General features: G+C 40.8%; 1 protein-coding gene across 2 annotated transcripts; it reads right to left on the reverse strand.

Annotated features, from left to right (window-relative positions):
* Positions 1-6,478: 6,478 nt before the first annotated feature.
* Positions 6,479-11,062, reverse strand: stc1 (stanniocalcin 1). 2 transcript variants are annotated; one of them, XM_026188676.1, is made up of 4 exons: positions 10,757-11,062; positions 8,876-9,015; positions 8,552-8,763; positions 6,479-8,039 (listed from the first exon to the last, which is right to left on the reverse strand). In XM_026188676.1, the coding sequence occupies exons 1-4, from the start codon at positions 10,935-10,937 to the stop codon at positions 7,739-7,741; spliced, it is 834 nt and encodes a 277-aa protein (XP_026044461.1). In that variant the 5' UTR covers positions 10,938-11,062; the 3' UTR covers positions 6,479-7,738. The 2 variants fall into 2 exon arrangements, with proteins under 2 accessions (XP_026044461.1, XP_026044460.1); XM_026188675.1 differs by having other exon boundaries at positions 8,876-9,018.
* Positions 11,063-11,937: the final 875 nt, after the last annotated feature.

Below are 11,937 nucleotides of genomic sequence, written 5' to 3' on the forward strand. Positions count from 1 at the left end.
TTCCATCTCTTCTGATAGATTTGATCAGATAAATGGGAATCCAAATGCTTCACGAACTAACTTCCTCTCTACATTATCCCCGTAAAGCCTGAACCTTGAAATAGCTGCCAGAAAATTTCCCTAAACTGGAGTGTTCATTGAATCGTCTGACAAATTTTAGAAAAACAAAGGAAGGTGCATTTGTTTTTAATTTGTTTCATATTTGCTACATACAGCATTTTTTGTGCAATTTATTGCTCACTGCAAACTGTTAGGGGTTAAAAAAATCCCACTGACAATACAGAAGTCTCAAAAACTCAAATACGATACACTTGGTGTTATACGGTTAACACTGACTTAAATTCACCGTCACATTCCCAGTAGGCTGGTAGTGATAAAGACTGTGTTTTTATCATCATTTTAAATCCATTATAGGTAGAAAAACAGTCAATCCTTTGAATTAACCACAGCAAAGCTGGAGTCAGCTCCTGAATGGAGAAAGAAATCTGTGAGACCTGCTTATGTCCACTAGATGTCTCTGCCACTCTGTATTCATTTCAGACATGCTTTTGTCCACACTCTGCGATCAATAAACGAGAGTACATGACTCTTGCTGTCAATCTCTTGAATCCACATGTCATGTTCAGTTCACATTTCATATGCAAAACTGCAGTAAACGTATTGTGTCTACAACACCAAGATCATCTCAGAATGAAGTAGTAGCAGCAGTGTGTTAATGTTAATCTCATCTTGTTAGCTATCCTGTTAGTCTCCAGCATCAAGAAAAGTCATACAATATCTAATGGTGGCTTCAGCCATACCAGTTAAATCTGCCTGCGTTTTCCAGTGTTCGTCATTCAGCTGGAGAGCTGTTAAAATAGCCAGGCCCTTCAAGAGAAAGCAAGATTAAAGAGTGTTCAAGAGCATTTCAGCTGCACTCATGGATATGATGCTCAGTTGGCCCCGTCACTTTGATTGGCTGAGGCAAAGATGGGTGCACAAATCTACCCATCTACCTGCGTTTTCTGTGCAACTGAGTAAATGTTTAGTTTTTTGCAATCAGCACAGTCACAACTATAAGCTGCACTCGATTCTAAGACAAATCCTTTGAGAGAGACGCTTTGGCACAAATGGAAAACGCTCCGTTTCATCTCTTTCCCCTGCCACTCCAGCTCTTTCTTGAGTAAAAAAATTTGATCTCATTTTCTTTCCTGTCCTTGGGTATTTCCCCACAGAAATGAAGGGATAGTGATTGCTGGGTAAGATTGGAGTGGATCTAATCTTCCACTGCTCTCAGTCATACTCCATTTCACTACACATCTAATTTGTCACACTGCTGATGAATATGCCACAAATTTCATGGGAAAGAGAAGAACATAATGAATATAAAACACACTGGGAGAGAGGAGAAGTAATTGCCGTACCGCACAAACCACAGTGCATTGTTCATTTGTCCCATCAAATTGCTGACACTTTGCATGCACTGTGGATACATTGCTTTGCTCCCTCAAAATTCAATCAAGAGGTTAAAACAATGACAAACAATGGTGGGTCTGTTGCATGCCTGCAGGCTGGTATCAGAGGCTCTGTGGTCTTTTATGCCTTCAGGGTCATTCTCCCCATGCAGCGCTGTAGGGAATGCATGCATTTATGGCTTATATTCATGCGATGCTGTGATATTTGATGTTCTTTACGGACGTGCATGTACTGTAAAGCTGAAAGGATTTTGCAATGTAGCGCTGTTTCACAACTGCTTTTCAAAAGGAGCCACATTGAGGTAAAATAAACACAAGCAGATGGTATGAATTGCATCTGCATAATGATATTCTAATTTCGTCATTATTCATTATTATTCTGGTTGGGATTGTCAGGATGGTGATACACTCGGCAGCAGTCCAAGCAACAGGCAACGAAGTGAATAGGCAGGGTCAAAAATCTGTTCAAATGTTTCCTGGCAACAAGATGATCCTGTGTGTTGAAAGCAGTAATTCCATCCAAATTGCCTTCAAAAGTTGCCCACTATATATAACTGCAGCTGTGTAGACAGACTGTGAGACGCAGACCATATGGAAGAATTCATTTATGTTGTGTTCCTGTCCATCATGCTTGCATTAGAGCCACTGATTGAGTTGAGATTGGATGTCTCTTTCAAGCAGATAATAGAATCTGTGTGCAGAGCTGCTGCATCACCTATCCACGAGACTGGAGAGCGGTTGATGAGAAAGCCCTTCAGGACTCTTCTCTAAATAGGCATGAAATTATATCTCCCTCTGACTGAGATTAGCGTCCGTGGAGCCTCTTACGTTCTGCCCCCTCTTTTCCTCAGGCTCTTAAACCAAACAGTGCAGTTTCAGCTTGTTTGTGCTGAAGTTTAAGAAAGTTCATTTTCATCAGGAGGTGCTCGCTCCGTCCTTCAGCTTCCTTCACGGGTCCTGCGGGATTTGTCACACATACTTAGGGTGTTTGGTAAAGCAATTACTTTGCAAGTCAGCCGGATTCTCTTGTGATCCTTTTACAGTCATAAAGACTGCGCAGGCAAAGACAGATCATAGATGTGAAGTCACTGAAAAGTAATATCACAGGCTACCACAGTGATTAATACGAAAGTCTGATATCACCAAATGGGACATGATGCTTCATTATATTCTCTGGCACTAGTAATCACGACCACTGCGTGTTCCAGGTTACTTGTGTTTAAAAGATCATCTTTAATAGTGTAACCTTTATAGATGAGGCCTGGTTAGGCAGTGGCAGAAAGCCATATTAGATTACCTCTTCATCTCTTATACAAACACAAATAAAGCAAAGCTGGTGTGCCCGACAGGCGGCCTGTGTTCATTTATTTAGACTCACTCTTGTGACAATGCACCTTTCTCAATGGTGGCATATCATAGTGATGTTCAAGAGGAGGTTTAAAGATAAAGTTAACTAGGCCTCCCACATGCCAAGCTTTACAGTTTTATTACATAATGTTCATTCATATAACCGATGTTTGAGAAAGTCATCTCTATGACAGCAAATGGAAAACATTTTACATCTAGACGGTGAATGTAGTGGTGAGCATTTAGCAGCTAAAGTGCTACAGTTGGACTGAAAAGCAGAGTTAAAAGGAAAAGGTATGGTAGTCAGAAAATAAGGTTCAATTTTTGCCGTTCCTGCCGCCTTGCTGCTCACCTATAATCTGTCTTGACTCTAACCTGCTGCCACTGCTGCAGTTCATTTCGCAGTTCACTGCATTTCACCCCCTCATCCACTTGCGCCGTAGGATCCACAATCTGACATAATCCTGCAAAGCCCCTTATTTTTGCACTGGTGTGAAGATCAAAATCTATACATGCCATTGCTTTATGTGCATTTATAACACAGTGCTAATCGTAGTTTCGTGATAAAGGTTGTAGCTGCACACTCTGACTGCACTGCACCATCGCAAAGCTGGAGTGTGCAGTGAACTTAATATCATTTTAAGTGTCTTTCCAGTGTGCGGTGCAATGGGCAACACTGTTTACGGTCTAATAAAAAGCATTGTAATGAGAAGGATCAGCAAAAGTGTTGCAGAAAAGAACACCCAGTACAACACTGACACTTTGGATTGGATAATTGGGAGGTCGTCGTAGTTTAAAATCTTTTATAGTCTGAACATAAATGCATCTCAAAGCTTATGTAATGAGAAAATTCTCTCCTCAGTTTCCATCATTAAACTGCACATGTTGCAGTTTGCCGGTAGATAAAATGAAGGCGTCAAGTCAAGAGACATTTGTGAATATTTTTAGGCAAGCTGGTGGGAAAAAAAATGCGAGCCTAAGGGACTTTAAATCAGCATATTATAAAAGATCGGAACGAGTGAAAGAAGAGCAAAGCAACATATTGCATACCATATGCCAGATATGATAAATATTTTATTTCTGATCAGCAAAAGACAGACAACTGATGCATTTGTATCTTTCATGACTTTTCAGTACAGAGGAAAAACCCAAACATATACACAGTATGGGCATATATGTATATGGGTATATTTTAAAGTGCAAGTGATTCACAAGGGTCAATCATGCGTTACATAGCATCTGTATCAGGAACTTCAGTAATTCCCTAAATTAGCAATAACTTTTTGAATCTGATATTAAAATAAGTGTCGTATTCATATATATATATATATATATATATATATATATGAATACAAAATAAACTTTACTAGTCACTGAAGCATTTCGATTTCGTTTAAGCACAACAACATTTATTTATGCATTTCAAGTCTTGAGAGGAAAGAGTACCACGAAGTGCCAGAGGTCAGGGAGATTTTTGTCTCTAGCACTGACAGAAACAGTTTCACAAAACTCACCATGGGTCAATTGAACAATATTCCAGTACCACCTTAAGCGCCCTATACCTGAATTCAAATCTGAAACAGAAAGAAAATAAAAGCTTTTCTTCTCTTTTTTGTTGTTGTTGTTTGTTTTTCCCCCAAATAACCTTCACCGGTCATCTATCTCGGTCATGTCCTTGTCGAACGAGACATTCAGTATACAGGTACATTCTCTAAAAGTACCAATACATTTTACTTGGTGAGGAAACAGTCAATTTGCCCGTGCCAAATATATTTGACATGGAGAATGTTCATAGGAGATAAATATGAAGACATGGATAGACATTAATGTGTGTTTAAATGCAAATATGGACCGATGCTGAGCTCACTGCACGTTGACAGATCAGAGCGGCCAGAGTGGAGGGGCATCCAGACAGCATCGATCAGGCTAGTAACAGTTTAGCAGCAGCTGTTGGGTTTTGGATTTACCCATGGACAACAAAGATATAGACATATGTATCAATAGCACATGAAGAAGCCCTGACCCTTCAGGATGCAAAATATTCCTACTTATCTCCATTCGCTGCGTAAATAAAATATGTCTCAGTTGCACATGTACTGAATGTTTCAATGCCCTTTATAGTGGTTAAGATGCAAAGTGCATATTTAACAGAAAATATAAGCTAGGATATACTACAGTGTGACTATAGCTCTTAACTTCCTAAGAGATTCCTTCAGAACAGCTGTCCATTTGCACCACACGACACAAAAGAAACGATTCACAGAACAAAACGAATGCGAGTGTAAAATAAAATCTGAAAGAAGTAAAACACAGAACCATAAAGCATTATAGAGGAGCATCGCCTTCACACTGTGAGTGCAGTATGAGAGCACACATGCTGCTGCTTGATTCACACAGCATCAGCTGGCACTGAATGAAATAAAGGTCAATTTCTGTGTTGCTGTGAATCCTTTGTGTGTGACTATTGCATAGTTTGGAATTTTAACATAGCTATTAAATTGACACTGAAAAATAAAACATCTCTTTTTCTGGTCTGAGCGTCACTCAGTTCACTAGTAATCCTCTGCATTTTTTTTTTAAACAGGACTGGGTCCAGCTCATTTTCTATTGACTGAAGTCAAACGTAAGGCAATTACTTCTCACGACTTGGGAGTAAAAGAATTTCAAGACGACCGAATTGCGAGGTTTAAGATTAAAAATGGGATAGTTGCTAAATAAACCTGTATAGTAGTGAACTCAACCCATTCTTAGTTCAAACTTCAAACCTCCATACTGCATTTTCAATGTGCACAAATATTTACTCACTTACTCAACATACTTTTATTCTCTAAACTAAGCCATGGATTATCCTATTGAAGTTCCACCATCTATCTATAAAAGCAAACACCAGCATCAAGACCCTTCTTAGTGACTGTGGCTCTATGATCGTGCACTGGTTTGGGATGATTGTCTTGGTCTCTCAAAGCTGTGAAATTTGTTTTTGAAAGATAATCACTTAACGGATGCACGACTGCTTGGCTACAGCCTAAAGCATGAGCGTCCAAAGTAACCCAAAATCATTACGCTATTACATAAACGCTGCCTATGTTTATATTTCGCCTTGCTACCCATCGAATCATTAACTCTAGCTAAATACAAGGCCAGTCTTAGCAAAAATAGATCAAAAGTTTTGCTGTGAGAGATGTGGCTCAACCTAAATCAAAGGTTATGTCTCGGATTATGTGTCATATATTTGTTAAATTTATGCCTCACCTTCATTCCGCGCAAAGAAAAGCACTGCAAGCAAGTGTAGAACCATCGAGAAGCTTCCCTAACAGGCCCCCCGGTGCTGATGTTTGTTTTACCTGGTTTAGATTCAATAACGTGCACGACTCCCCAGCACCACACGTGAGCATCTAGCAGCTGCACCGACAACCAGAAACTGTGTCAAAAAACTAAGCTAATGTTTTGCTGTGGTCCCGTGTAACCTCCGCGAAGTAGATCACCTGACCTGAATGACCAACCTTGTTCCCCTATGGCCAGCACAGAGTCATGACATGGGTCCCATTCAGTCACCAGAGTGTCAGCTCACTTCTTTTTGGCATAGAGCTCATGTTCAAATAGGAGCCATGACTGAACTGCTCTTTAAATCTGTAAATTAGTTAAAACTACAATAATGCATTAAAATAAAAATAAAAACATTAAATAATATAGTAGGAAAATAAATATCATTCCAACAAGGCTTTTGTTTTTCTCTTTAAATAGTCATTCTCCATCTTGACCTGGAAGCCAGTGTGCATGTCACATGATTCACCTCAGAGAGTGATGCTCATCAGTCCGAGAAGACACTCTGCTCTCAGTCTCAGCGGTGAACGTGCTAATCAGCTACTGCGCGCACACACGACTGCTTCGCACTCAGTTAAGAACATGGACACAGATCTCACTAAGCATGGTCCCATACTAGATATACTATAGAGCTCAACAGTCTTATGCATTGCAAGTGTCTGGATACAAGATATGCTAAAAGGACTTCTTCTGATAGACTTGGCCATGACCTGAACAATCCTTACATGCAGGATAATGATTTAAAACACATGACCATGGCTACATCTGCCATCAGAAATAATTAAAAAAAAAATCTATAAGTGCTATAGCTATACGCAATTTTGGTATTTCATGAATAGCATTCAGGGCAGTTAGAAGTTTTTTGGTCAGTTTAAGGTAACCTCTCAAAGGTTAGCATGAAACCTCTACAGACCTCACTCCATTATGAGCGCTCTCTTTTAGAGGGCTAGCTATGGCTGTCTCTGGTAACTTAGTATACAGTACATTTAAGTGTTATGATAGTGTCAAAAACAGTTATGAAACTCATTGCCACATCTCATGCTCACAATTCGACTAATCTCAATGCAGAAATATTAGATAAGTCTACTAGTAATTACCCATTCCTACAAATAAACCAATAATAACCAAACTACTGATTTCCTATTCATGAACAAATATCAGGATTATGAAATTGTATTTTTTTTCTTTTTACTTTTAAAGTACTGGCTTGTGCTCTAGATTCATGAAACACTTTTTTTCTCTTTTTTTCTCTCCTTTTTTTTCCTTTTTAGCTTGTCGTCAAAAGACTTACGAATTAATCTCTGTTAAAGGACGATAAGAGGAGCGAACAGGAACACGTCGCACAATTGCAGCAGCCTCCTGTTCAACACTAACTGTGAGCGGGCACATTTGAAAACAGTCTATGGAAGATGGGGTTCTTTCGAGTCTAAAGTGTAGGATATATAATATAACAACAATCAAACTGATATCGACTCTATGGACTCTACGGGTGGTCCGGCATTCCCTAGAGGTGGGATTTCTGTAACTTCCAGTCTAGCAGAGGAAAAGATTGGTATCACCTCTAGGGAATAGAGGAGCTTTTGTGGTGTTTTGAGGGTGAGTGGAAGTGGAAGTTAGGAGCTGTCGCTGGCGGAGCGCTTTTTGCCAAAATGACTGGCAGAGTCTCTGTTTCGCAGATTAGGCTGGATCTTGTACACATGGGGACCCATGGACAGCCGCCAGCTCCCACGGCTCTCTGCTCCAGTTGGGATGACGGCAGCTGCAGCCACAGCGGTGGATGGGCAGGGCTTGTTCTGCAGCAGCTGAATAAGCATGGTCATCTCTGGGCCGAGCCGCGACACCATGCTGGTCCTAACGCGATCCACCGTGTCCTCATCACAGTCCATCAGGCTCTGTAACAGCTTACCATAAAACCTTGGACCACAAAGGCATCACAGAATGAATTTTTACATTTTTTTCAGGGGCTTAAAAGGGAAAAAGGACAAAATGTGCAGCACAGCAAGAAAGCATGTCGTCGTAATCTGTAATGGTTCAAAATTAGCATTTCTATGCACGCATTCTAGATGGCCTGATGTCATCTCTATGGGCGTAACCATCCCGGCTCCAGTCGCTGGCCTACTAAGCTTCGTGCTCCACCCTTCTATCCTTTTGTATCCACTCCCAAACTGCAATTCTATATGTATTAGAACAACAATAGGAATGAAACCATCCAAAGTTGACATTCCTGTTTGATTTTCTTTTGTTGCATGAAAGAATGCAAAACGCTGATGCTAATCAAAACATGCAAATCAAGACAAGTGTAGTCATTGCTTATGCTGCTCATAAACAAGCTGCACTCTCTTATTTGCCTGAAATTCACAGAGGTTTTTTCCTCAACTTGGTTTTGGGAAAACTTGTAAAGCACATACAGCAGAGGACGATCTCACCTGTTGGGAAAGTGACTTGGCAGCTGTGCCACTTCACCAATAGCATCTGGATTTGATCGGGCAACCGTGCAGATATCCAGCTTGCTGTAACACTCCTCTTGGACTTCGGATATCATTCTTTGAAAGGCGGAGCAGCGGCGGATGGTGAGGAATGCCTTCGAGGTGATGCCATTGGCAATGCACTTAAGGCTCTCCTTCACAAACGCTTTACCCTGTAAGAAAAAACAAAACAGCAGTGCTTTACACACTCTTGTCCTGACACATACGCCCATATAATCCTCCACAGCTCATGTGCACATAGCAACAGAGAATGAAAGCATATACCTGAGTGTCAAATTTAGCAGCACTGTATAGGAAGGACTTGCAGATGTCATGCATGCCATCTGTGTCGCAAGTTGAGTTTTCCAGGCAGGCGAAGGCTCCGCACCCAACTTGGAGGGCACTGCTGAGACAGCGTGCCACATCTGCTGTGGGCACAGAGAATGAACCATCAGCAGGGGAGTCAACAGTGGGTTCACTGGGAAACATTGCACACTCACTAAGCTCATTACTGAAGGGTTGCCAGGGTTTCAGCTAAAAGAGAAAATGCAGCGAACAAAAGAGAATTTTCATACTTTGGTGCTTCACAAAACACAGACAGTCACTCGGGGCAAACAGTGACTTGACTGAAGATTGGACACCTTACAACTCAAAGAGTCTCAGACATTATTTGGCACCACTTCACTTTTCTTTTGGCAGGAACTTATATTCCAGTGTTTGGTTCTTTTCAGCAGCGCTTGGATGAACAGCGCCAGAAATACCAAAGAGTTTCCTGAAAATTGTTGGCATGCCTGTAGACACACATAAACATACAGTTGCACCCCTCAAACACACACACACACACACACACACACACACACACACACACACACACACACACACACACACTCTGTCACCAATCTTTGTCTTCAATTATTTTACACAAAATAGCTGTCAAGTTGATCTTGAGGACTCTGCCTCCAGAGCCGATCCCGTGTACACCTACATAATGAATTAAATGTTCACAAAATGCTGCCATGCTCACGTCATGATTAACCCACTAGCAACCCCCATCTCTATGACAGAGCTGTGACACAGCCATGCTGCAGCAGCATTCGATCCACGTGCCAGAAATTTAGAAAAAATTATGTTAACCGCACATGCACACAGCTGGCTTAAATCTTGACACTTCTAGACAGAGGTCTAAAACAATCCGTTTCTTTATCCTTGATCTCAGTGTCCGCTAAGATGGCAAAAAGCCTGGCTGAAGACCTTTGTAATAACCATTAAGACATGTCACAGAGGAGCCCAGAGCCTTCTTGGGCTTTGAATGTGGGCCCTTTTGTTGACCTGCACAGTCAGATTAAGTCTATCTGCCACCAGGGACTAGAGATTGCTCTGGAAACACAGAGAGTGAGCTGCAAATCTTATGATGATGATGAAGCAATTCCTGCAGATGGGGAAGAGCATCCCTGTTACCCACTGCCTTTTATCACTGAGCTGTGCCTTTGTAGTCAAAGAATATTAATATTTTTTAACACTCACCATTTGAATGAAGCCAAACAGATTTATGCTGTACAGCGGCGGATCTTTTTTTTCTTAGTGGTTATTAGAAAGATTTGGGCTTTTTCCCTTTACACATAAGGAAACGGGAAAAAAAGAGGTTGCATTTATTAATCCCAACGACACAACCCAGTGACAAGCAGTTTTGCTTTTTTCTGCTTCGTGCAACGGTGCACAATGCTGTGATCTACTTCTTCTAACTTCAAGGCTCCAGAATGCTCCGCGATATCCAGAAAACGCCGTGTTTAAAGCCTCTCAATCCGCTTTAGTGCTAAATAGTGGAACCGATGCAGCAGAAGGAGGAAGCCAAGAGAAAGACACTAACAGCATGACACAGCCTGCACTCTCAGGTGTCAGCACCAAGCTCCATGCTCATCTGTTGCCGGCAGGACACCGGCAAAAACCACAGCGTTAATCCCGCAGCCTTCTCCGCGAATCAACGCGCTCGTTAAGACAGAAACGGCTGCATAGGCCAACAAATTTATGAGAAGGAAAGATCTCTATATAGATTAGGCTGAGCATTTGAAAAAATAAATAAATAAATAAATAGATAGAAGTAAATAAAAAATAAGAAAGCAAGCAGTGCACTCTGAGATGTGCAGATGGAAGCAGCGTGTTACTTACTAGGGCTATTGGCAGAAAAGCGTGCTCTCCTGGGCGAATAGGACTCGTTTTGATCCACTTCATAGGCTGATGCATTCAGCACCAGCAGGAGAAAAAGTCCGGTTCTCAAAGGCATCGTCCTGTCAACACAGATAACACAACTAAACGCAAAGAGACGCCTCCTGCTTTGTGTGTAATTCATAAGAAGAGCGCCCCGAAAAAAAAAAAGAAAAAAAAAAAACCTTCTGCAGCGCAAAAACAGAACAAATGAAGGCTACTGCGAGTAGGCTGTCAGCTGTGGCTCTACACTGGACTCCTCGCTATCCTTTTAACTTGCATGACAGATTGCACGTCAAGTCTGCACGGGTTTATATGGGAGCGCTGAATATTACGAGCTCTGCGGTTGGACCAATCAGATCGTATTCAAGACCTTGGGCTTAGTCCGTCCACTATTAATTGATGAAATGATTTAACAGCCGCCAGTTTTGTACATCATACAGCTCCATATTCAGGTTAGGAAATTTATTTGAGTACCGTAAGTGTTTTTGGTCATGTTTTTCAAATGAGATTCAGTTTTGGGGCTAATTAAGATTATCTATCACATGCTACAGGCATGTGGTCTTTTTCCGTCACCATTTTCATCAGTTTTCAGCTCTATGATCCGCTAATAGTCCCTAATTGCAGAAGATCAATGTATTCCTCATATGTAAGACACAGTTGATCTGCCATTAGATCAGCCATGTCTCGTATATGTGGAATAAATTGATTAAAGTGATTTGTATCCAATGGTAACTGAAAATGTCTTTTTCTGATTGGCTGTATAATCAAAGTGAAGGTAAGACGCTGTTGCAAAACGATTATTATTATTATATAAGAAGGAGGTAGCAGTTTATTCCTTCCCTTTTGTAATTTATTTTCCAAATGATATTTATTGGAAAATCCAGATAAATAGCTATGCATTTGTCATCTAGGTCAGCTTTAACATGTGCACAAATCTTGACTTGGTATCATGACTTTATTTTTTCCGTCACAATCAACAATTACATAGACAAATGTGTCAGCTAGCGGCGTCACATGATGCTAAATTTTATATTTTACTATGAATTCAACATTGTCTTAACATTTTTCCACTTTTATAATGTATTTCACCTTTCCAGTGAAATTTGAGGCAAAGCAAAAATATGGAAGCAGAAGATTGGATT

This window comes from Astatotilapia calliptera, chromosome 12 (genome assembly GCF_900246225.1).
Source record: "Astatotilapia calliptera chromosome 12, fAstCal1.2, whole genome shotgun sequence".
Classification (NCBI taxonomy): domain Eukaryota; kingdom Metazoa; phylum Chordata; class Actinopteri; order Cichliformes; family Cichlidae; genus Astatotilapia; species Astatotilapia calliptera.

Coding starts and splice junctions, on each gene's coding strand:
- stc1 (XM_026188675.1), bottom strand. CDS start 10,937: ATGAATTACACACAAAGCAGGAGGCGTCTCTTTGCGTTTAGTTGTGTT. Junction 9,019..10,756: donor CTTTTCTGCCAATAGCCCTA/GTAAGTAACACG, acceptor CTGTGCCCACAG/CAGATGTGGCACGCTGTCTC. Junction 8,040..8,551: donor CCAAGTCACTTTCCCAACAG/GTGAGATCGTCC, acceptor TTGTGGTCCAAG/GTTTTATGGTAAGCTGTTAC.